Genomic DNA, 27501 nt, shown 5'->3' with positions numbered 1-27501 from the left:
CCATGTGACCTTGGGCAAGTCACTTAACCCCAATTGCCCTGCCTTCCACCTTCCAAAAAAAATTAGTAAATGCAACTATATTCCAAAAATATCATGTAGTTCTCTTTACAATAGATGTAAAATCACTTTTTTTTATTCAGCATGCTAACACTTAGATGATATGTGAGAGGATAATTTCATTGGTACACCTATTTTTCATGAACTATTTAAAATTATTTTTAGGTACTATATTTTCCAGTTAATTCATATATTGGTGGTTACTGGAAATGAACTCACCTTCAAGGATGATAACAACAGGATTAGGTCTGAAGCCCTCACCTCCTGGACACAGAGTATAATATTCAGCTAGGGAAAAAAGGACATGTGAAATTATGTTTACAGGGCATAGCCAATGAAAATAAAGAGACGTCCCTTTCTATTTTTGTCCCTTGCCTTTTATTGTTATTATATATAAATGCTGTTAGGTTTTGTGGGTTTTTTGTATCTTGGTTTTGTATCTTGGTCCTTTACTGAAGCTATTAATGATTTTAACTAGCACCTTTGCTGATTCCCTAAGATTTGATAAAAGTGTGATAAACTATTTTGCTGTCTCCTCTTTATCTTGGGTCTTTCCTGATCTTACCCTTGCAAGCTCTGGTTTACAGACATAGGTGATGTAACTGTAAACTTGTGCTTTGTTGGAGCTCATGTAATTTCTTGTTAGTCCCAACCCCTGTCAATTAGTTAAAAGGTTCTGTAGGTTCTGAGTGACAGATCTGCAGGATCCCCATGTGGTCTGCATTCCCTTTCCCGATTACTCAGCTGCAGGCATATATATATGTGTGTGTGTGGGGGGTGAATCTGAGATGCTGTTAACTTTTGTTCTTCATCTTTGCCCAGTACACATCCACATGTTCAAGACTTCTCCTTGCTTTAGTCTGACATTCTCAGGCACACATCTTAGCCCACAATGAATTGGTGATCCAGTTCTGGGATACAAATGACCAAGTTGCCAGCTGGCTCCTGGCTCTACTCCCTGTATAGTTTCCCTGTCATTACATGACCTCTTCAAGCCCAAGTACATAGACATGGACCCCAGTACAGCCTCTATGCCAGAAGCTTAGCACTTTTGGCCCCGTGGTATCCAGACCTCATTCTGGATTATGTATGGTATCCAGCATCTGAAGGGCTAGCCTGGAAAAATGATTTATTGGTTTTCTTGGATTTCCTAATTACAACTTGGTCTAGCACTCTTTCTAGGTCTTTGTTGGAATAATTATAGAAGTTGGCCTGTACTGCTTCTTCTTGCTATGCTATTTTTACTAGTCTCGCCAGATATGTATGTTTTTAAAAGTTTCTACTCACCTGTTTTAAGTCTTTTAACTCTATATTCTCCAGCAGTTTGTTTTCTTCTTTTCTTAGATTTGTGCAGCTCTGAGACAAAAATATCAAGGTCTCCTACTTTCATATTCTAACATATATGTATATATGTATATGGGTGTATGTATGCACATATATTTGCAATTCAATTACACATTTCATTTTTTTCTAAATCCTTTTTTTACACAGATAATATTCAAGTTCCCATTCTCCTACATGAGCATGCATAGATTTCAATCTTCCAATTTTCTTTTTTTCCTTTTTCAAATGATTAACTTCTGATTTACATCATTCATTTCCACCAGATTTTGAGTTACAAATTTTCTCCCCATTTTACCTTACCCACTGCCCCAAAATAGCAGTTCCACAGGATATTCCCTCCTCCACTCTGCTCTCTCCCATATCTTCTCCAATAACCCCTTCGACTTTTCCAGTAGGGCATGGTGGATATCTAGGCCCCAGTGCCTGTATATCTTATTTCCCAATTACATGTAAAATAGTATTAATAATAATAGTGTGTGTGTGTGTGTGTGTATATATATATGTATATATATATATATATTTATATAAATATTTGATTTTAAAACTTTGAATTACAGATTCATTCCCTTCCTCCCTTGTCACCCACCCTTACTGGGAAGATAAGCAGTTCAGTATAGGTTGTACATGTATAGTTAATGCAAAACACTAACATAGTGGATATATTGTAAAAGACTGACTATATTTCCCTCCCTCCTATCTCACCTCCCACTTGTTCTATTCTCTACTTTGATCCTGTCCATTTCCAAAAGTGGGTGCTTCCAATTTCCCTCCCCCCCCAGCCTGCCCTCCCATCATCCCCCGACTCATCCCCTTCCCCCCTACTCTCCTGTAGGGTGAGATACCCTATTTAGTGTGTATTTCATTCCCTCCCCGAGCCAAATTAAATGAGGATAAGGTTGCCCCATTCCCTTTTGCCTTCCTATTCTTCCCCTCCATTGTAACTATTTTCCCTAGCCTCTTCTATATGAGTTTACCCCATTCTGTCTCTCCCAATCTCCTTTCATTATATTCCTCTCTCATTTCTTTATTTCACCTTTTTAGTATCATCCCTTCCTATTAAATTGGTCCTATGCTCTCTATGTATATCTGTATACATATATACATTCACATATGTATTCATACGCCCATACACCCTCCCATATAGACATATATATTCCCTTCAACTATTTTCGTACTGAGAAAAGTTTCATCATTTACAATTATGGTTTTTCCATGTAGGGATGCTAATACTTCAACTTTCATAAGTTCCTTATGATTTCTTTTCCCTGTTTACCTTCTTATGCATCTCTTGCTTCTTGTATCTGAATGTCAAATTTTCTATTCAACTCTGTTTTATTCAGCAAGATTACTTGAAAGTGACTGAATGACCAAATTTTCCTCTGAAACATGATACTCAGTTTTGCTGGGAAGGTGATTCTTGGATTTAATCCCAGCTCTTTTGCCTTCCAGAATATCATATCCCAAGCCCCTTGATCCCTCAGTGTAGAAGCTGCCAGATCCGGAGTTATCCTGATTGTGTTTCCACAATATTCAAGTTGTTTCTTCCTGGCTGCTTGTAATATTCTCTCCTTGATCTGGGAATTTCAGAACCTGGCTATAATTTTCCTAAAAGTTTTCTTTTTGGGATCTTTTTCAGGAGGTGATGGGTGGATTCTTTGAACATCTATTTTGTCCTCTGGTTCTAAAACATCAGGGCAGTTTTCCTTGAGAATTTCTTGGAGGATGATTTCTAGGTTCTTTCTTTGATCATGGCTTTCAGGTTGTCCAAAAATTTTTAAATGATCTCTCCTGGATCTATTTTCCAGGTCAGTGTTTTTTTCCCATGAGATATTTCACATTGCCTTCAATTATTTCACTTGTTTGGATCTGTTTAACAGCATCTTGATTTCTCATAAAGTCATTAGCTTCCATTTGCTCCAATCTAATTCTGAAGCAATGATTCTCCTCATTGAGCTTCTGATATTCTTTTTCCATCTGGCAAATTCGGCTTTTTAAGGCATTCTTCTCCTCATTGCCTTTTTGAGCCTCTTTTGCCATTTGAGTTATTCAGTTTTTTGTAAGGTGTTATGTTCTTTAGTAAGGTTGTTGAGTCTCATTTTGTAATTTTCTTGCATTGTTCTCATTTCTCTTCCCAATTTTTCCTCCCCTTCTCTTATCTGCTTCTTAAGGTCTTCTATGGCCTGTAACCAGCTCGTATTTTCCTTTGAAGATTTTGGTGCAGGAGTTCTGACTTCACTGTCTTCCTCCTGGTCCATGCTTTGCTCCTTTTTGTCCCCAAAATAGGAGTCTAATGTTGGAATCTTCTGTTTGCTTTGATTCCTTTGCTTGGTCATTTTGCCACTCAATTACTTGACTTTTGGTCTTTTTGCCACAGTAGGCTCTGCTACCAGAGGAGCTTTGTCCCAAACACTGGGGTTTTCTCAACTGCCAGAGGAATTAGTTGGGTGCCCTCTCTGAAAGCCCCACACACTTTGGCAAGCTGGTCGCACACCCCAGGACCTCTACCCTAGACCACAATCCAGATCCAAGCAGTTTAAAGCAAGAGCAATTACCCCTCACACTGGTCAATTGATCTCCCTATACTCTGCAGGCCAGGAGCTGAAGCTGCCACATGACGGCAGCTGTGCTGCAGCCCTTGGCGACTTTTCACCCCAGGGAAAAAAGCTGATGCCCTCCCAACTATTGGGTCCCTAAGTCCACACTGCATTGCCCTCTCACTTTGTCCTTAGCATCTATGTGTTGGTAATTATGGATCTCCACAGCTGCTAGTGATCACACGTTTCTTTTTTTGAAATTTCGGTGAAGTATCATTTGGTATGTTTGGTACTGATATTAGTTCACTGTCTGTGCTTCCTTAAAGCAAGTATAATGCAATTTTCTTATTCATTTCACATTTTGTTTTGCCTGATAGCATGATTTCAACTCCAGATTTTTTTTTAATTCACCTGATGTGTAACAAATTTTACTCTACACTCTTATTTTGGTTCTATATATGTCTTTACTTTGTAGAAATACTTCTAGTATACTAAAACAGATAGTTGGTTTTGTTTTCTGATAAATTTTATTGTTCTTTTTCATTTTATTATATAATTTAGTCCATTTGCATTTAAAGTTATAAGTTTTAGGGCTGGTGTTTTCCTTGATTTCTTTAGTATTAAAAATATTAACTTCTATTTTTCTTTTTCCATGTTAGTTTTGCTTAAACTACCATTCCCACAGTTTCTCTGTTTTTATTGCTTTCCTAACTTTTCCCCTAATTCAGTATTTTAAATTATCTTTCTTTTTACTTTGTTTTCCACACTATTTTCCTCTTCCAGTTGATTCTACTATAACCTTATTTATTCCTCTCTGTGCTCTTTACAGAGCTAATGTTTCTGAAATACTGTGGCTAAGCTCCTTCTTTTACTATCAATCAATTAATAAATATTTATTAGGTACCTGCTATATATCAGGCACTCTGATAAGTGGTAAGGATACAAAAAGAGGAAAATTTCATTTCACATATGTTGAGTTAAGGATGTCTACTAGACATTTAATTCAAGATGTCTGAAAGGCAGTTGGAGATATGAGACTGGAGATGAACATAAAGGGTAGGGCAGAATAGGTAGATTTGTGATTCATCAAAATAGAGATGTAATTAAGTCCTCGGGAACGTGATGAGATCACAAAGTTAAACAGTGTAGAAGAAGAAGGCACAAGACAGAATTGTGAGGAACACTTACTAACTTTTCTATTATCACCTTTATAGATCATGCCTCACTTGCCTTTTTTTCTATGTATTATTCCTAGAAGTATCAATTTGTCAGTATCATGTAACAGCAATTATAATTCATTCCAAATCATGTGAAGCCTGACTTCACTACTATCAAGTCTCTTGATAAGAGAGGTTGTGCCATCTCACCTCTGGGTCTATGTCTTCACCATTCTGGCTGCCAGCTGCCCCTTAAAGATTACCCGTCCTTTCTCCTGAGCCAGGATGCTGCCTAAAGAGGCATAACACCTTTTCAGAGAAAGTAGATTTTAAATGGATCGACTCCCTCCAGATTAAGCTAATCATGAAGCTTCATCTTACATTATAGGCATATAGTTCCTCTCTCATGAGAGTACTTAAAAGTGGAACCTCTAATACTTATTGAAATGAGGGCTTTCCTTCTAATCTCCCAGATCCTTCCCTCCTGAAGCTTCTCCCATTGCCAGAAGACTAGCAATAACCATCTCTTCTTTGTTCAACATTGGATTTCATTCAACAAATGCATCAGTCATTTCCTTCTATCCCTCTACTTCTCCTCTCCTTGTTTATTATGTACCCTTCAAATCTACAATTCTATTCTATAAAATATATTGAGGCAACAAGGTAGCACAGTGGAGAGTGTTGGGCCTGGAGTCAGGGAGACTCATTCTTCTTAAAATCTGGTCTCCAACATTTACTAGCTATATGACCCTAGGCAAGTCACTTTATCTTGTTTACTTCATTTTCCTTATCTGTAAAATGAGCTGGAGCGTGAAATGGCAAATCACTCGAGTATCTTTGCCCAACAAAACCCCAAATTGGGTCACAAAGATTTGGACATGACTGAAGAAACTGAACAACACACACATTGTGTGTGTGTGTGTGCACGAGTGTATGTGTGTGTGTGTGTGTGTGTGTGTGTGTGTGTGTGTAAGTGGAGAGGGAAATGAATCAAGAAATTTCCATAGGGTTTCAATTCCACTTTTCCACTTTTACTTCTTCTGTTTACTTTCTTATGTCTTTATCTCATTGATGATCTCTCCTCTTCCTCCTTCTTGCCTTTCCTTACTTAAAAACAAACAAAAAACCCCAGATCTCTAAGAAAGAGTAATTGCATTTATTCTTAATAATTACACTTGCTTTACTATTTAAATGTTTCTCTTTTCTGGAGTGTTCCCAAGTCAAAATATTCTCTTAACTTTTGTTTTGGTCTGTTTTTCCAGAAATAATTCAAATGCTTCAATTTACTAGTTCATCTTCTTTTTCCTTTGATGATTAAGCTCAAGATTTTCAAGGTAAATGATATGGTGTTGCAGCTTGATCTCTGTTGCTTCTTGGAATATGTAATTCTTAAATTTCTCATGATTCTGGAGTGATCTTGTACCAATTAATTTTTTTTTCTTTTCATTATAATGGAAGGTGTTTCTATTGGTTGCCTGAATTATATAAACACATTTGGGTTGACGGGAAAGTAAATTTAACTAAAATTCATCTTGGAGTTTTAAGTGCTTTTCTTCTTTTTCTGGAGTTGATCTATGGATTCTCTCAGATGTTTTGTTGTCTGCATTATAAATTCTGAGCAGCTTTCTTTTTATTGTTTGCTTCATTATTTAATTCAGGGTTTCTGATTTGTTATACCCTCCTGGGTGTAACTTATTTAGGACCTGGGCTAGCACATTCTCAGCAACCATAAAGATATTCCATTCCTTGTACTGAGGAAGTTGTGACATTGTGACAGACATTGTGTTTCCCACATGTGATTTTCTCCCCTTATCTTTTTCTTAATTCTAAGGATCCAAAGTGCTAAGAACATACTAAGACAGTCTCTGAAAATGGGCAGTGTCTGTAGCTAATTGTTGAACCAATCTGAGCTGCCTGTGTTCCATAAAACAGGCTACTCCTAGGTTACAGGGGCTGTTTCTGAAAGGAGATGTGTTTTAAGCTTCTTAAGAGGGAGCCTGGAGGATGGAGCCAAGATGGCAGAGTAGAAGCAGGACCTCCCTGCTGCTCTGGCTTCCACCTTTCCCAATCCATGTAAAAAGGGGACACTAAACAAACTTTGGAGCTGCGGAACCAACAAAATGACACAGAGAAGCTAAGCTCCTGCTGAGGATAGCACAGCAGGCCAGCAGGAATCAGCCAGCACAGTGCTCTTGGAGCTGAGCCCAGCACCACACCAAGGCTTTGGCCCCAGGGCAATCCTGACCAGCCGCTGGCTTGGAGGAACTCCAGATCAGCAGCTGTAGCCATTTCCAGATTTATCAAAACATAGATGCAAAGGACAAAGTGAGAGGTCAGTGCAATCTGGACTTTGGGACCTAGTAAGTGGGAGCTTTTGCCCCCAGGGCAAGAAGCCTCTGTCCAGTGCCACGTGGCAGCTTCAGCTCCTGGCCTGCAGAGGTAGGGGGACCAAGAGACCAGACTGAGGAGTAATCACTCTTGCTTTAACCTTCTTGGACCTGGATTGGACTTCTAGGTTGGAGGTCCTGGGGTGTGTGTCTAGCTTCCCAGAGTGTGTGGAGACCTCAGAGAGGTCACCCAACTAATACCTCTGGCAGCTGAGAAAACCCCAGTGTTTGGGAAGAAAGCTCACCTGTCTGGTGGCAGAGTCCTACTGTGGCAAAAAGCCCAGGGGTCAAGTGACTGAGGGGCGACATAACCAGGCAAAGGAAACAAAGCAGACAGAAGATTCCAACATTAGACTCCTATTTGGGGGACAAAAAGGAGCCAAACATGGAACAGGAGGAAGACAGTGAAGTCAGAACTCCTGCACCAAAAATTTCAAAGGAAAATATGAGGTGGTTACAGGCCATTGAGGACTTTAAGAAGCAGATAAGAGACGTGGAGGAAAAATTGGGAAGAGAAATGAGAACAATGCAAAAAAATTACAAAATGAGACTCAACAGCCTGACTGAGGAAAACAGCACCTTAAAAAAAAGACTAACTCAAATGGCAAAAGAGGCTCATAAAGTAAATGAGGAGAAGAATGCCTTAAAAAGCCGAATTTGCAAGATGGAAAAAGAATCTCAAAAGCTCAATGAGGAGAATCAATCATTGCCTCAGAATCAGATTGAAGCAAATGGAAGCTAATGACTTTATAAGAAATCAAGATGCTGTTAAACAGATCCAAACAAATGAAAGAATAGAAGGCAATGTGAAATACCTCATGGGAAAAACCACTGACCTGGAAAATATATCCAGGAGAGTTCATTTAAAAATTATTGGACTACCTGAAAGCCATGATCAAAGTAAGAACCTAGAAATCATCCTCCAGGAAGTTCTGATGTTTTAAAACCAGAGGCAAAAATAGAGGTTGAAAGAATCCACATATCACCTCCTGAAAAATATCCCAAAAAGAAAACTCCTAGGAATATTATAGAAAGGTTTCAGAATTCCCATATTAAGGAGAGAATATTAAAAGCAGCCAGGAAGAAATAATTTGAATACTGTGGAAACATAATCAGGATAACTCAGGATCTGGCAGCTTCCACACTGAGGGATCAAAGGGCTTGGAATATGATATTATGGAGGTCAAAGAGCTGGGATTAAAACCAAGAGTCACCTACCCAGCAAAACTGAGTATCATGTTTCAGGGGAAAATATGGTCATTCAGTGGAATAGAGGACTTTCAAGAATTCTTGATGAAAAAAACAGAGTTGAATAGAAAATTTGACATTCAGATACAAGAAGCAAGAGATGCATGAGAAGGTAAACAGGGAAAAAAATCATAAGGAACTTATCAAAGTTGAACTATTAATATTCCTACATGGAAAAGCAATAATTGTAACTTATGAAACTTTTCTCAGTAGTTGAAGGGAATAGAAATATATATATGTCTATATATGAGGGTATATGGTCATATATTCACATGTGTGAATCTTTGTATACATGTTTGCAGGTATACATAGATAGAGGGCACAGGTCCTATTTAACAAGAAAGGATGATACTTACAAGGTGAAATAAAGAGGTGAGAGAGGAATATAATGATAGGGGATGGGGAGAGACAGAATGGGGTAAACTATCTCATAGAGAAGAGACAAGGGAAAAGGGTTACAATGGAGGGGAAGAATAGGAAGGCAAAACAGAATGGGTCAACCTTATTCCCATTGAATTTGGCTTGAGGAGGGAATGAAATACATATGAAATAGGGTATCTCACCCTCCAGGAGAATAGGGAAAGAAGGGGATGAGAGAGGGGATGATGGAAGGGAGGGCAGGATGGGGGGAGGGAAGTTGGAAGCACCCACTTTTGAAAAGGGATAGGATCAAAATAGAGAATAGAACAAGTGGGAGGTAGGATAGGAGGGAGGGAAATATAGTCAGTCTTTTACTATATATATATATATATATGTATATATATGTATATATATATACATATATATATATATATATATATATATATATATACTATGTTATTGTTTTGCATTAGCCACACATGTACAATCTATACTGAACTGCTTATATCTTCCCAGTAGGGGTGGGTGACAAGGGAGGAAGGGAAGGAATCTGGAATTCAAAATTTTAAAATTAAGTATTTAAATATATATATATATGCTATTATTAATGCTATTTTACATGTAATTGGGAAATAAGATATACAGGCACTGGGGCATAGAGATCCACTGGAAAAGTTGAAAGGGGTATGGGAGAAAATATGGGAGAGAGCTGATTGGCGGAGGGGATATCCTGTGGGACTGCTATTTTGGGGCAGTGGGTAAGGGAAAAACAGGGAGAAAATTTGTAACTCAAAATCTGGCGGAAATGAATGATGTAAATCAGAAGTTAATAAAGCATTTGAAAAATGAAAAAAAAAAAAGAGGGAGCCTGACACTGTGTATAGAGAGCCAGGCTCAAATCCAGGGAAGACCTGAGTTCAAGTTCTAACTCTGATACACAAGTATTGTTTCTTTCTGAAGTTTCTTCTCTGCTCAGTACTCAGGACAACCCTGAAGGCTAGATGTTGCAGGGAATGTGTTGACCTGAATTGGTGGAGTATTCAAAAGTTACCCATAACAGTGAAATCAGAAGCACAATATTCTTCATTTCCAAATCCTAGAGCCTTTTCTCAGTCCTCATATTTCTTGACCTTTCTACAGCCTTTGATACTGTCAATCAGCCTCTTCTCCTTGGTGTTCTCTTCTCTCTAGTTTTTCTCTGACACTATTCTCTCTTGGTTTTCCTCTTACATGTATGGCCATTCCTTTGCTAGATCTTGATCACATCTGCTCTTCTCCCTCTTTACTCTTTTACTTACTTATATCATCAGCTCCCTTGGATTCAATTATTTCTATGCTATGACTCTTGGCACTGCTCATTTAACCCTAACCCAAACTCCAATCTCACATCCCTTACTTCAGCCAGATGTGCAATAGATGTCTTAATCTAAATATAACCAAAATTGCTCTCCAAACCCTTCCCTCTTCTTAACCTATGATGTCATCTTCCCAGGAACCTAGGCTCACAACCTAGGTGTGTCATCCTAGATTCCTGTATCTCATCCTCCATATCCAATATGATGTCAAGTCCTGTCATTTCTACTTTTGGGACATCCTGGCTTCTGTTCTTGGACCCTAACTATCCTGGTGCAGGCTCTCTTTACCTCACACTTGGACGACTGCAATTGCCTGTGAATTGGTCTCTCTACCTCAATTCTCTTCTATTTCTAACCAATCCTCCACTCAGATGTCACACTGGATCATTCTAAAGTGCAGATCTGACTATATTGACCTTGATCCTTAGTAAACTCCTGCAGCTCCCTATTATCTCAATAAAATAAATCATCTTAGTTTTTAAAGCTCTTTATAACTGGGACTCTTCCTACCTTTCTAGGATTCCTTACTTCCCCTCCATATAGTCTTCAGTCCAGTAACATTGATGTGGTTCACATTCCTCCATTTCCTGACTTGTAGCATTTTTACTGGATGTCCCACATGCCTTGAATTCTCTCCCTCACCTCCACATCCTATTTTCCCTGGTTTCCTTCAAGTCTCAACCAAAGTTCCAATTTCTGCAAGATACTTTTTGCAATCCTCCTTAAATCCTGATTCTTTGCCTCTGAGGTTACTTCCAATTAATCTTGCTTGTTCATAATTGCTTGTCTCTTATTTCTTCATAGTTATCTGCATGCTGTCTCTCTTATCTGACAGAAAGCTCCTTGAGAGCATCTGTTCTTGACTTTCTTTGTATTCCTAGTACTTACTTCGGAGCCTGGAACATAGCAGGAGCTAAATAAATAGTAGTTGATTAACTATTCTTACGTTGTTGGCAACTTTGTGAATAGAAGATATTCCATCCTGAGCATCCTCTGTGTAGGTGTTGAGATTGATTTTGCCTTGGTAATTTCTCATTGTTTTGGGTTAAATGAATTCAGTAAAGTTCTTAAAGGACCTAGGGATTTGAAAAGATTCCATATTTTTGGTTGAAAAGATTTTCTGAATGAGCTCTTTTGAAAGATTCTTGATAGTCTGGGCAGTGTTCCATTTTTACTAATTTTCACATTGTTCCTCAGATTGGGAACACTGAGTCTTGACGAGGTCATAGGAATGAGTTTCTTCCTGTATGTTGAGGTTGAACTGACACTTCTGAAATCAACTCTCAATATACATGTAGCTTCTTGACAATGCCTAGGACTAGCACTAGTTGCATGTATTCTCTGGGTGTAGCTTGCTGTGAACAAATCAAAAGGAGTTTTTGAGTGAGTTCTGTGACCCAGTAAGTATGTTTTCCTCACTATCTCTGATAACTGACAATCAGATTTCCTTGATGATGTTCAGGGTGGCCCAATACCCTTCCACCAAGACAAATTCCCCCCAAGCAAATAAGTTGCTAAAATTGGACTGACCAAGTTTTAGGGAGTGCAGAGAATTTGATTAGGGTCTAAAATTGGTATTAACAAGAAATCAAGATTACGTCTGATAATTTTTGTGGGTGGGAGAAGAGAAGAAGTTGTCTTCCTGGAGTTTTCACAGCAGTGGGATGCAAAGGAAGCACAAAGATGTGTTTCTGCACAAAACACAAACCTAGTTGTGTTCCTCCCAGGGCATGTAAAGGTAAATGGGAGATGGGGTGCTGAGGACTTTAAGGATTAGAGATACAAATTTGGTATTGATTTATATTGATTTTACCTCTCTGGGGTCCTTATCTTCTTTCTCCTCTGAATTTAGCTATAATTACTCTAAGTTAAAATGGTTTGGAGAAAGTAATTAATACACCATCATGCCGGTCATGTGATCTTGAATCTCCAAAACCTATTTTCAAAAGTGTTACAACCTTATAAATTATATGCACGTAATGGAAATAAGAGGGAAGGAAAAACATATTCCCCCCCCCTTGTAAACAAAAGTTAAGTACTGTGCAGAAAATAGGCTGTAGTTTACATCATTATTGGAACTTTATTGGGACATTATTGGAAGAATATGAAGATAAAGCATTCTGTAACTAACTTCAAAAGGAAATTAATCTCAAAACAGAATAAAACAGTTTAAGAAAAGTTATAATAAAGATTTATCTATTATACTATGACAAAGAAACGTGGTTTTTACCGGGTTCTGGTTAATATACCTTACTCTAGTACAGAAATTTGAAAAACTATAAGAATTCAATTTTGTTTTTGTAAACAGAAACATTTCAGTTTGTGTGGATGTAAAGGTAGGTTTATCCTGTTGCAGAAAATTCTGCCATCTAACATTTTGAATTTTTGAGGAGGAAAAATATGAGCTTTTATTTTTTTCGGCAAAAACACTACATTGCAGGGGAGGCCAGGTGGCGCAGGGAGTAAGAGCGACGGCCCCAGAGTCGGGAGACCTGGGATTGGTTCTGGCCTCAGATACTCGGCACCCACACAAAAATAATAACTGGCCATGTAACCTTGAGCAAGTTACTTAACCCTGATTGCTTTAAATATATATATATATTACATTGCCCTTGGAACTTTGGTGCCAATCTGTTTGAAGATGATTAACTGAATGATTAAAAATTTAGTAAGACTGTGCCAAAAGTAGTCTATTGCATTTTGTAATTAAAATTTCAAAGTTTGTGTAAGGGCTATGGGATTTAAAGATCTTCCATGCCCCATTGGACTTGCTGACGTAGCAGGAAGGGGCGGAGCAAGAGGAAGTGGAAGCCAAACTAGAGTTCCTGCGGTGGCTAGCAGTGGCGGTGACGGCGGCAGCAGCAGCAGAGGCAGCGGCAGCACAAAGCCCTTTTTGAGTCAGCCCGAATTTCTGCTAAGGACTCCTGCTGAGGACTGCCAGGGGCTGGAGCTGCTGGGAGCATGCTTCCTGGACGCTGGGTGGTTGCTGTGAGTGGGGAGAGGAGGACCTTTGCCTGAGGTAGCCTGCTCTGTTTTAAAGGCTTGAGAATGTGGGTGTTTTCTACTTTGTCTACCTGTGCCAATTTCGTCACTACTCTGATGGCTTTCACTTTCTGGTTTTGGGACTCAGTCTTTTGGTATTTTAATAAATTTTCTAGCTTATTCCCCCATATAGCAAGCTTGATTTATTTTGTGATGGATAATTATATCAGCATATCTGTAATTTCCATAGGCATTGTGAATATGGCATTGCTGATACAGTTTGATGGAGTTATTTTTTTTTAGAATTTTTAAGATGCATTTAAAATCCACGTCATTCACTGCAACATTAAGTTACTCTTGAGATCAGTCCAATATTATTTCTTTGACATTCACACAGTCATTCAACATACACAAGGTCTAAAATAAGACTAACTTTTCAGATTTCCATTTTCCCTTTTCATTTCTTGTTGTTGTTGGCTGCCTGTGGGTATCTGTTTCCAAAGGGTTGTGAGAAGATTAAGATAAATCCTATATCATTTTCTTAATGATCCTATTTACAATTAATTAATTTTGTTCTGTAACTTCTTAAGTCATACTTCTTTGTCTCCAAACTTGGTTCAGAGTTGAGCTGTACTGTAATGGGTTAAGTTTAGAAAACAAGCTCTCCTACTCATGGAATTTAACTGACCTTGGAGAATGCATGTGAACAGAAAGGGAGTTGAACTTCATATCTTTATTCCACTAAGCTATCCTTCAACCCTGTATGGTTTGTTCTCTAAAAGTCTAGGCTGCTATTTCACACCTGTATTCAAACAATGAGTGCATCTTAGTCTCATGAGTGAAGAAGGGGTGGTTGTTTGATGGCCTCCATTACCAAACTTCCAACCAATCATGTTTTTTTCCCTGTGCCGCAGCTTTATAATCCATAACCTTGCACTCAATCCCATGATGTCATCTACCCTGTTCTATTCTTGGGTCTTTAGCATAAATAGAGGCACTCACCCCACTGACACACTTATTGACAGATAGCATACTTCTATTAATAAACGTTATCTTACATGGAGATCTGCCTCAGTTTTCCCTTTTGTTAAAATCTCAAACATGGTAGTTGCTACATTAGAAAAAAAATTTAAAGATATTTATACTTACTACTGTTCACTGGTTGACAACTCTCACAGGGATTTCCCCAGGCCTTTCCCAAAGAGCAGCAGCATGAGGAATGACCAATTCCAACACCAATCTCAGTGTTGCAGGATAGATGCCTTTCCCCATGTGGACAAAATTTCAGGTACCAATTACCAACTTGATTGTCTGCAGAATAAAATAGAAGCTTATAATTACTAGTACTGGATGAAGGAGTACTACAAACATTAACATCTCTTTTATTAGAAGTTGGAAAAAAAAACTTAAGTCATCTAATATAACTGCACTTGGAAAAAAAAAAAAAACCTCTGCAGTGTACCTACTACCTTCTCACATTAGGATAGTTATTATTATCATTAGTTTTTTTCCTTATATTGAACATATACCATCAATGCATTACTCTTAGTGGAGTCAAACAGAACAAATCTATTTCCTCTTTCATTCTTCAACCCCACTTAATGTCTCTGTTCCCTAGGTCAAATTCCCAGTACTTTAAATCCACCTTTCAATGACTAGATTGCCTTACTTAGGTAGCCCTTCTCTAGATATGCTTGAGCTTAATAATTTTCTTTATATAAAGGTCTGAATTTATACTCCAAATGGGATTTGACTGAGACAGAACACAACAGTATTAGCACTTCTCTAATATTGAACACTATCTCTCAATGTAGCCTAAAATTGTATTACTATTTTTATGGCAATATCATGTTGCTGACTGTGATAGTAATGGCAATTAAAGATTCCCCTGTATTGGCTTGGTTTTCAAATTGATTGTGTTAAAACCCAGAGCTTGTTAATCCCACCTGTGGGATGGGCTTGTTGATGTGAAAAGAAAGTCCTGAACTGGGAGGAGCTGGTGATGTAGATTTGGAGAGACACTAGAGAGAGGCGGAAGATTTTTTTGGAAGCAGCACCTCATGGAGAGAGAGAGACTAAGAGAATTGCTGGTGGCCGCTTTGAATTGCCCTGGACTTTTGAGACCTGCCCCTGAGCTGCCAAGGACTGAGGAGACATGGCTGTTTTGCTGGTACTTTGTCTGTTTTGATGTTGTTTTGCCAGATTTGTCCACTGGTGAAAGACAGTCCTTTTGTTGAAGAAGTCCTGGAACCTGGCTGTTCGCTAAGAAGCCCTGAGACTATCCTGCAGACAGAGAGTGAATACTGTCCACTGGTGAGGGACAGTGCTGTTGTTGCAGGGGTCTGGAGACTGTCCTGCAGACAGAATGCTGTCCACTGGTGAAGGACAGTGCTGTTGTTGCAGGGGTCTGGGAGCCTTTCTGTTGGTTCAGAAGCCCTGAAGAAGGATTTTCTTGTTGTATGTTTACAGAAATCCTGGGAGAGGGCTTTGCTAATGTGTTCAGGGGTTCTAGGACTGTTCTACAGACAGATGATAAATTCATGAAGGGACTGGCAATGTATCTTATGGCCTTGCTAAGCCTTGTCTCCCCAGGAACTAAGATTGCTGAGAACTTGCCTCGTGTCAAGATGAAGAAAAGACCTCCATTAGGGTATTAAGTGCTGTGTTTAAACTTGATGTAACTCTGGGGTAGATTCAATTGTGATCCAGGGGTGGCGAACTTTTGACCTTATTGTGCTCTGTGATTGACAAATGAAGGTACTTTACCTATGTTTGGAAACTAATCTCCATTTGAGAAGAGGGGTTTTGTGGTGGACTTAATTAAGGTATAGCCTAGGGGTGGAGTAGTATTTAGAACAGGGACTTTGTAATTGATTGAATGATTGGAAGATCCTGGGGTGGGGTAGTACTTGGAGATTATTTAATCACACTTAGTAAATGCTGTATTTTGAATGATGTCATGTTTTGATCTTCTCTGTTCTTGGTTTGTCACTGAATAAAATGGAGAGCACCTATGCTGGTATTCTGAACCTTGGGAAGTTGCCTTTCCTTGGCATTACATTACACTGACCCACACAATTTATAGCCAATCAGACTTATCTCCCTATCCCCCAATCTTTTTCATATACTGTAATGGGAATGTAAATTTTAAAGATCTTCCCGGCCCCTAGGCTAAAGTGCACCTGGAGCCTGGGGTGGGAGGCTTGTTTTTCAGTAGATACTTTTTGATTGGCCAGTGGGTCCAAAAGGTTGTTACATTCTCTGAGCCAGGAGAAGGCTATGTGTAGCTTTGTTTTGGGGGCTCACTTTGAGAAGTGTTCTGTGATTTGATCTGGATTCTGAGAAGCCGTTGTCCAGAGCCCCCCGGCTTTGAAACCCAGATGTTGATTGGGTATGGATGTAATGGTTGGACAGTTTGAAATCTGTCTACTTGATCTGTTTCTGTCTTGATAATTCTGCCTGTATACTTTGAAGTTCAGGGTGCTGACCTTTTTCCCCTGAACGAGGTAAACAATGTATGTTTGACTGATTAAAGTAAGCTTGTTAACCCATTTTGAGTTGCTTTCCTTTATCAAAGCAGATCCAAGAACCTGTGTTGGCAGCAAACCCTGAGGACACTTGGGGTGCTTGCCACTACATATACCTATGGGGTTTTTTTTGGGGGGGGGATATTTTCTCATCAAGTATGGTAGCTCCTCCTTTGTTAGTGATGAACTTCTCAGTCTACAACCCAATTGATCCCTGGCCAGTTCTCTAGAGCTCTCCTTCTCACTTTACATCAAACCACTGGAACATTCAGTCTATTCAGCCAGTTCCTAGACCATCAAATTAGGTTATCGTCTAGTCTACATTTCTTGATTTTTTTCCACTAACACAAGATAATTTGTTATATGCTTTCCTAAAATCTAATAACTATATCTTCTAATCTACCCTGTCAAAAATGATTAATATGGCATGATTATTCCTGAAGAGGCCATGCTGCCCATTTGTAATGACCATTTACTTTTTTGTATGACTAGTAACCATTCTTTATGTTTTAGTATTTTGCCAAGTTTGAAAGCTAAATTCAGTGCCCCTGTAGTTTGAAGACTCAACTCTCTTCTCATTATTGAAAATAAGATCATATGTTCTTCTCCAATCCTACAGTAGCTCTTTTGTTCTTTATGAACTTTCTTAAGTCACTGATAGTGAACCCAGAAATAATACCTGTAAGTACTTTCAAAAACCTAGGATGTAGTTCATTTGGTCTAAGGACCTGATGTTATCAAGGTTTACTGGGTGGCCTCTTGCAATGGCTCTAGTTACCTTGGGTTTCAATATATTAGAAAAATTTGTTACGTCTTTTGTAGTTGAGAGATATTTTAGCTGAGAAAACAGAAGCAAAATATGAGTTGGGAAGCTCAACTTCATCAATACATTCTCAGCAGAAATACTGGTCCTTCTTTTATCCTATTTTCCCTATTTTAGGTGCAACAAGTCTATTTTTCTTCTGGACTGACTTCCATTGAAAAATTTTTGTTGATTGGATCCTATCTTTCCTCTACATCCTTTGAAATATGATCTCTTAAAATTAAGAGCACATTTCATCTTGTTTTTCCTTCCTCTAACATAAATTGTAAATTGGAGTGGTTATGTCCCCTTAGTAATTCCATAATTTCTAATGATCATTGGTTATTTGTTGTCTAGAATGGTCACCTATCTTTTAAAGGAATAAACCATCATGTGGGAAATGCAGAAAATTATTAAATACTCTTCTCTTTTTGGATAGAGTAAACTCGGACAGATTTCAGATAGCAGAAGTTCCTAATCACTGCTCAATCACTTCCATATACCATATGTTGATGTGTTTGTGAGTTGTTTCCTGAATTTTTATATAATTCCTCTTTCTTAGTGTTCTAAAGTAAAATCAGTGAGAACATTGCTTCTATTGATGTTCAAATTGTCTCCACCATGCACTTTCCTTTTGGATTCTGGAATTCCTTAGATATTATCTTTTTCTCAAACATTAATACTTTACTCTTCAGATAGGAACTATCTTGCAGATGTCTGCTATAGGAAAGGCAGTTTGTGTAAACCACAAAAGAGTAAAAAAGCTAAAGACTTGGGAAAGTGGAACCAACAATGAAATTAACAGTGGCTAAAATATATTTCTGGGAAATTTGAAAATATTTCTGAAAATTATATAACTACACATTACCTAAAAATTCTAAAGTGTGTCTAATTTGTGATTCAAGGTAGAAAGTATTTCTTACTTTTCATATCAAGATAAATAGCATTATAATAAACAGAGGAATAAAGGCATTGAGGATAGCAGGAAACAGAAGTTCTGTAAAGGCATGGAACATCCTTCTTTCTTGACCTCTTAATTAGTTCCTTTTATTTTAACTGAAAAACTTCCCTAGGTAAATACAACCTAGTAGGAATAGGAGAGATACGAATGAATGACAGAGGGGAAGCCAGGTAGCACAGCGAGTAAAAGCACTGGTTCCAGTGTCGGGATGACCTGGGGATCAAATCTGGGCTCAGATACTTAGCACCACACCCAGAAATAACTGGCCGTGTAACCTTGAGCAAGTTACTTAACCCCGATTTCTTAAAAAAAAAATGAATGACAGAATAAAGCTTTAGAAGGACTGATCTTTTCAAAGAGTTTTCAAAGAAATGTTTATGAAAAATACAGATTTTCTTATATTTAATATAATTATAATTTAATATAATATAACACTATAAATTAATATTTAATATCTTATCTTTGTCTTTAATATAATAGATCCCTATCTGCATTATATTAAGATATCTTTCTTAATCTATATCTTTAATATAATTATATGTTCTTATCTTTAATACAATTATAATTAATATAATAGTATAATATTATAATAATATAATATAACCTTTAATATAATTCTATACTTTCCTCCTCTGGCCCAATCTCTTTTATCCATTTGTTAACATTTTCTTGTTTACTTCATCTTATTACCTCATTTAGAGGCAATAGGAAGTAGCAGAAAAAGCTCTATATTGAGGGTCAGCAGTCCAAGTTCCTTTACTAGGCTGTTGACCATGAATAAGGTATTTCACTTTTCTGAACCTCAGTTTTCTCATTTCGAAAATGCAGATGGAAACATCTATCTACATTCCCCTTAAGAGGGTTATAATAATAAGATTGACATATACATGAAAATACTTTATAAATGGTAAACCATTCCACAAATATAAAGTATCATCATCATCATCATCATTTCAACTTTCTCCCTTTATTAGGTGAATCAAAAAAATATTAAACTCCTCAAAGGAGATATGAAAATGGTGGCCATTGTTAAATATTTAATAAATTTGCCTTTTCACTAACAAGAATCAAAGGCAAAGTAATTATTGTGTATTTTAAAAATTATCTCCAAAAAGGACACACATTAGAATACGTGTTCTAAGGAAGTTGAATAAATAGTTTCTTTTTTTGTTCTATTTTTTCAATAAATCATACATACCCACATGACCTATACCAGTTGGATTTAGCTGGAAGTCTGGTGGAGAATTACATTCGTATTGACCAGGGGTATTGACACAGAGACCATTACCATAATTGATGGGATCAACACACTCATCAACATCTAGAAGAAAAGCATTTTAATACAATTTTTAATTCTTAAATGTCCCACATAGATTTATGTTCCAAATCAGTTTAAATTATTGACAGAATTTTAAGTGAATGGGGAAGTAAAACGTACAGAGAAGACTTCAAAACTCTTATGTAACACAATAAACAAAGTTTGAAGTCTCAAATATGTAACATTAAGTGAAATGTAATTTGGGTTTCTATAATTTCAATGGGAAAATTGATTTTTTAAAACTCTTCTTGAATAAGTTCAAATTTATGTTTTGTAAGGTTTCACAGATGGCTCCTTGTTCTCCACTGACATTTTTAGATTCTCCTTCTGCCATAATCACTTAGCAATATCTCTTCCTTTGATGTTTACATCATCCAAATTTATCTATCTATTAAGATCTTATCTTGGTAGCTATTATTTATCAGTCCTAAGGACATTAGTCTTCTTTCCTCAATAAGTTCAAGATCTTTCTTACAGTCTTGCTCTCTACCTCAACTTCTGCCTTAACATTTGGGGATTTTAATATATGTGCATGTATATATGCATATATATGAATACACATTCATATGCATGTATACATCATTCAGACATCTTTCTCTACTACCTCCCCCTTTACTCCAGAGGCAGCTCATGGCACAGTGGATTGATTACTGGGCCTACAATCAGGAATACTTGAGTTCAAATATGGTCTTAAACACTTACTAGCTATTAGACCCTGGGCAAGTATAATGGTAATGGTAACTTGAAGATCTGCCCTTCCCCTTAATAAAGCTAAGGGAAATTTGAAGATCTTCCCTGCCCCCTAATAGGCTGAATGCAATCCATGAAGCCTGTGGTAGGAGGAGTTTGCTGAAGGGTGGAGCAAAGCCCACAGGAAGCTAGGAGTCAGAGCAGTTAGAGCTGGATGGAGGAGAGGACACACCCAAGGAGACAGTGAGGCCTGTGAGTGTTGGTTTGTGGGAAGGTCAAGGATGCTGTGGCTCTCTGCTGTGTTGTGGTGTATTAACTTCTTTTTTGCTATGATGGATTCGGTTTTCTGGTGTTGGGATTTGGTTTTCTTGTGTCTGAATAAATGTTGTTTGAGTCTTCTATAGGCAGAGTCTGTTATATTTTGCAATTGAGAACTATGCCAGCATATTTACAGTCACTGTGGGTGCTGTGAATATTGCATTGGCACTACAGCAAGGCAAGTCACCTGACCTTTTTTTTTTGCTTCAGTTTCCTCAACTGTGAAATCCACCTATTTTGCAGGGTTGTTTTGAGGATCCAATAAGACACTTGTTTAAAAAAAAGGACTTGGCACAGTGGATGGCACATAGTAGCACTTGTTCTTTTCTCCCTTCCCTTCCTCCAGATTCCTATCTTAGATTTACATTTGTATTTATGCATATATATTATGTATATATATATATGCATATAGATAGTAGATAGATAAATACTCACTCAAATACCCCAACTTCCCCTAATCCTATTCTGTTTCCACACCTACTCCTTTCCTGTACCTCAGCTACATAGATGGTCATCCCCTTTACCTTACCATCACTTACAACTGTTCTATTTATGTTAATGCACTCCAAATTTCTTTTATTTTCATTATCTTTTATAATTATATCATTCCCTATGCCTTATCACCCTTAGTCCTGTCCTTTTTTTCCTGGCATGACCTGTTATTTCTTTGCTCTAAAGTTGTTTTGGTTTTTTTTTTCCCAAGTCATCACTCTTTGCAATAGCTGTCCTCTCCTCCCTTCCATATTTCAACCATGATGAATGAGTTCATCTCTATATGACATTTCATTTTTTAACAATTTTATTACCCATTGTCTACCACTAGCCACACTTTCCAAACTGCAAGAATGGATTACTCTCATCATTTGCATCTTTTCCTCCTATTTAAGTACTGCTGAATTAAGTCAGAGAAAATAAAGATACTCTGCTGAGTGATGAATGAAAATTTATAATAAAAACCTAAACTAAGTCCTCTACTGAATGGAAATCTTTTTACACCTCCATAATCTATTCAATATCCCACTCACCAAAACAGCTATTTCAAATCTTTCTATCCCCTCTTCATGACTAACACCACAGTGTTGCTGTAAGGATCAAATAAGCGGATATTTTAAAGATAAAATCACTTATTAGGACCCTGACACATAGTTGGTGTTAAAAATGTTTATTCTTTTCCCCTTTCTTTCCCCTCTGCCTCTCCATTCCTGTCTTATATCAAAAAGTAGTTCTTTTACTTGCTAAGATAAACTTCTTTAAATGTACTCTTGATCCCATCTCCTGTTTTCTCTAGGAGACTACCCCAACTATCATCCCCACTCTTTGATCTTCATCTCTTCTTGAAAACTACTGGTTCCTTTCTGCTACCTACAAACATGCTCATATCTTCTCATTCCTTAAAATAACCTTGTTTCTAGTTATTCTATTAGCTATGATTGTATTAGTAATGAAATTTGAAGACCCTTTTGTATTGCTAACCCGAGAGATACTTAGCACCTAGTTTCAAATTAAGCCTCTGTTAAAGAAACAGAAGGTATGAACCCCTGTTGCTGATGTAACAGGAAGGGGCTGAAGAGGGAGGAGAAATACTGTCTATAAGGAAAAAAACCCCAGCTGGGAAAGTAAGAATTTCCTGGGAACTTGTGGTGGTGGAGCTTCTTCTGAGGGCCAGCCAAGCTGCTAAGGACTTCTGAAGGCCAGCTCAAGCTACTGCAGCTGCTGAGGATTTTCTGAGGGCCAGCTGGAGCTGCTGAGGAGGCATGACTGTGGTGTTGGCACTTTGTTTGTGGCTTTGTTAAGCCTTGACTTCCCAGGAATAAATACTGTGAAGGATTTAAGGTGGACTGGACACTGTGAGCTTCAGTGTGGAACAGGAACTGCATGGAGAGCTAGACAAGGAGCTGGGAGCTTTCTGCCTTTGAACTTAGGTGACAGCTTGATGAATTCAGCTAGGAGATGGTACCATGGAAGGGAAACCATGAAATCTGAAAGCCTACCCCAAGTGAATACTAAGTAGTGACTGACCCTGATAGGAGGTTTTGCTTTGGGACTCACTTTGGGAAGAGTAGTGTGATTTGACCAAATGAGAGAGCCAAATGTTGAGCCCCTCCCCAGCTTTGAAAACTCAGATGTTGGTGCTTCCCTCTCTGGTAACTAACTAGGTATGGATGTAATGGTCAGACAGCTGGAAGCACTGTCTTCTGAACTGCGTTATTTTCTGTTGAGTAGTAACTGATGGAATTGTAATTTATTTGTGATTGTACTTTGTGACTGAATTGAGGACTCTGTGATTGACTAAATGAATGTACTTTCCAGGGGTGGAGTACTTTAACTTTTGTATTTTGAGTCCCTTAAGGAGGCAAGCCTCCTTAATGATGATTGAATGATTGAGTTATTAAATGATGGTACTTTGCTTAAAATTATTGTGACCACTTTGGTGAAAACTATGTGGCCATTTTAGTTATGTCATTTTGAATACTGTATTTTGTTTTTCTGTGATAAGTTGTAACATTGTGAATGTTGTACCTTGATTTTCTGTGAATGGTATTGAATAAATAGAGGGCTCACTATACTATATAATCAGAACCTTGAAAGCTGTTTACAGCAGTAGTCCTTTGGAAATCTGCTTATGCATGGCTTTACAATGATCTAGAGGTCCTTTCTGTCATGGCTAAGGTCCTTTGGAAAACTCTCTACACTATATGCTCTACTTCTCCTCTCACATAGTTCTAAAATTTCTGAAACCTGGCTTCTGAACAAATTATTCAACTGAACTTTGCTTCTTCAAAGTTATTAGTAATGTCCTGATTGCCAAATCAAGTATTTTTTTTCTCAGTTTTTATCCTTCTTGACTTTTCGGCAGTCTTTGACTGTACTAATCACTCTCTTTACCTGGGTATTCTCTCTTTTCTAGTGTTTTGTGACTGTTCTCTCTAGGTTATTCTACATGTCTGACTGTTCTTTCTCACTCTCATTTGATATATCTTAATTTTGGTCATGATTACTAACCAGGGTATGATCTAAGGATCTGCTTGGGAGCCCCTTATCTTCTCTCTCTACATTCTCTCATTGAATGACTTCATAAGCTCCTAATAGGTTAACTATAATTACTATGCAGGTAACATTTTATATGTCTGTGTATGTGTACATGTGTGTGTATGTATACCTATACGTATATGTGTGTATATGTATACATTTGCGTGTGTGTGTATGTGTATATGTATGTGTATGTATATGTGTGTGCATATATGTATATGTATATTATATCCCTAGTCTTTGATGAGTTCCAGTCCTACATCAACTGTTTATAAGACATTTCAAACTAGATGTAGCATTGACATTTCCAACTCAACATTTCCAATAACAGATCATTATCTTTTCCCCAAAACCTTCCTTTCTTTCCAACTCTTATATTACTACTAAAGATGCCACCATTCTCTAGTCACCTAAGTGACAAACAAGGTGTCATTCTTGATTCTTTATTCAAATTCATCCTACATATGTACTCTTAGGCCTAATTTATTTTTTATATGTCTCCCCTTCTCTACATTCTCACCTGGACTATTACAAAGTTTTCTAATTGTTCCAATAGACTCCAAGATGACTTATAATCAGGAGAAACAGATTTGTGTCAGGGTAGCTAGGTGACACAGCAAATAAGACTTCTGAATATGGAGTCAGGAAGAAATCCAGCCTCCAAAACAAACTATATGACCCTGGGCTAGTCACCTAACCTTTGTGTGCCTCTGTTTCCTCATCTGTAAAATGGGAATAATAATAACACCTATCGCTTAGGGTTTATATTTATAAAGCTCTTGGAAAACTTAAAGTTCTATAGAAATGCTAACTTGTTATTACTATTATTCTTATTATCATCATTATTCTAACATGTAACCTGTCTGAGCCTCATCTGTAAAGAGGAAAATAATATTTGCAATGCCAAACTCACTGAGTTGTTGTAAGGTAAAAAAAAAAAAGGTGTGAAAGGTTAAATAACTATATAATTACACTTAAATATGGCAGCAAGTATTCCCATATGCTAATATATAATCAATAATCTTTAGAACAAATTTCTGTATTTAGAAAATTGACAGACCTGTACAGTTTCCTCCTGTTCTGTCCAACTCAAAGTCATCATCAGAGATTCTATGAAACATTCCTGGAAGGTTTTTGTACATTCCAAAGACATGGATATTCTGGAATGTGCATTCATCAATATCTAAAGACATTTAAAATATATGTGATTGCATTATTTGTTTAGAATGGACACAATTTTGGTACTAATATAAATTTATTGTATATTTTATTAATCTATTCAGATTTCTCCCACACATACTGTTAAACTTAATGATTTATCAGGAAAAATGATATTTGGATATTTTATCTACAATTTAATTTTAATATTAATCAGATACATAAAATTACTCATGTATTAAAAAAGGAAAGCAATTTTTGATTAGAATATAATTAAATAGAAAACATTTAAAGGTGCTATGTTCAAAAAAATTTTTAAACTTATAAGTCTTAATCAGAAGTATGTAATAAAGCATTGGGTGCATAGCACATATTTTAAAAATTTCTGGTAAGTGAATGAACAAATACATAAAAGAAAAAAATTATTTGGGTCAATATTTAAAATTATAAAGCATTATTTCTAAGTTAAATTCCCAATCCTTTTTGTTATGTAGTTTTATTTACATTGCATTTGACCAGAACAGAATATCATATATACTTTAATGATTAGATACATAAATCTTCTGATTACATTTGTTAGAAAAGAGTTTTTGTTTCTAAAATCATTCATCCGAGTCCCTTCTATCCCATCATTTCAAATATCTTCAAAGTATTTTGGTTTAATTGTAGTTCGAAAATCAGTTCACTGAATATCAATAAACATGAGGATATTTTTCTGTGCCTACATTAAAATTAGTGTACATGAATGTATTTGTACTGATGTAGTAACTGTGTGTATTTGTGTATATGCATAGTTGTATATATAATAAAAAAGAGAGTAAAGTTTTCTAAAACAATTTTCTTTCTATTCTTAGAATTTAAAATATCTTAAATGGCTTTCTTCAGTTGGCCATACATCGAGACTAATAGGACCTCCTAGTTTTCACAATAGTTTATTCACAAAAGTGTTAAAATGATTAGTTTCAGCCAAGAATTGGAAAATGAGGGGATGCCCATCAATTGAGGAATGGCTGAACAAATTATAGCATATGAATATAATGGAATACTATTGTTCCATAAGAAATGATGAGCTGGTGGATTTCAGAAAAATCTGGAACGGATGCTGAGTGAAGTCAGAAGAACCAGAACATTTGACACAGCAATATTGTGCAGTGACTAACTTTGATAGACTTATCTTTGCTTAGCAGTGCAAGGGTCTAAGACAACTCCAAATGATTCATGATGGAAAATGCTATCCACATCCAGAAAAAGAACTATGGAATCCAAATGCAGATCGAAGGATGCTACTTATTCTTTTATGTTTTCTTTTTTGTTTTGTTTCTTCCTTCTAATTTTTCTAATTGGTTCTAATTCTCCTTTAAAACATGACTAATGTAGTGAGTAGAGTGCTGGCCCCAGAGTCAGGAGGACCCGAGTTCGGTTCCAGCCTCAGACACTTAACACACACACACACACAAACTAGCCGTGTAACCTTGGACAAGTTACTTAACCCCAATTGCCCTCAAAAAAAAAAAAACAACCATGATTAATGTGAAAATATGCTTAATATTAATATATATGTAGAGCCTGTATCAGATTTCATGCTGTCTTGGGGTTGAGGAAGGGGAGAAATGGAGAGAAAATTTGGAACTCAAAATCTTATGAAAATGAATGGTTTATAAAAACTAAAAAAAAAAAAAATAAATGAAATGTTTTTTTCCAAAAATGATTAGTTTCAACTACACTAAAATTAGCAGGTAAGTATAGATTGTGTTGAGTAGCTCTTTGATAGCAAACATTCAAAATGAGATAATATTCTGTAAACAGTAAGTCAGTTTTCTATGTATTTTATTTACCAGCAAATGAAACTGCATACAATGGGAATAAATTTTATTTTCAAGTGACATATAATGGCTGGAGTGATTTCTATAGTTGTATATAATAAGTTACATTATCAGTTTGTCTATGAGCAACTTAATTTATCAAGACCTTCAGATATAAGAATTTTATATGTAATTTTATGAATACTTCCTAAAAACAAATGAGGTTCCTTCAGATATTGGGATCTTCTTCCCCTGGATGATCTAAAAAAGGACTAGGGCAAAAAACTGATAAAAAAAATTCCACTAATTCTTGTTTAAAATTTTTAGGGGAAAAAATAGATCTTCCACATTGTATCTATATGCATTATATGTATAATTTAAAAGAAAATCCAAACTATTATTCCTTGGGAAAATATCATACTACTATATAAAATTATTCTAGGAAGTGAGAGATATCACAATTTAAAGGAA

General features: G+C 36.9%; 1 protein-coding gene across 1 annotated transcript in view; it reads right to left on the bottom strand.

The window, feature by feature from the left end:
- LOC138161219 (fibrillin-2-like) overlaps positions 1-27501 on the bottom strand; it is a 152583-nt gene that overhangs the window by 90287 nt on the left and 34795 nt on the right. The window contains 4 exon segments of the mRNA XM_069088046.1: positions 277-345; positions 14574-14735; positions 19913-20035; positions 25131-25253. Coding sequence (XP_068944147.1) covers positions 277-345; positions 14574-14735; positions 19913-20035; positions 25131-25253 — 477 coding nt within the window.

The sequence above is a fragment of the Petaurus breviceps genome, unplaced genomic scaffold (assembly GCF_028583685.1).
Source record: "Petaurus breviceps papuanus isolate PSGF00001 unplaced genomic scaffold, PetGlider_PUasm1.0 184, whole genome shotgun sequence".
Taxonomy (NCBI): domain Eukaryota; kingdom Metazoa; phylum Chordata; class Mammalia; order Diprotodontia; family Petauridae; genus Petaurus; species Petaurus breviceps.
Note: the sequence above shows the minus strand (reverse complement) of the source record. Positions and strands in the feature narration are given on the sequence as shown.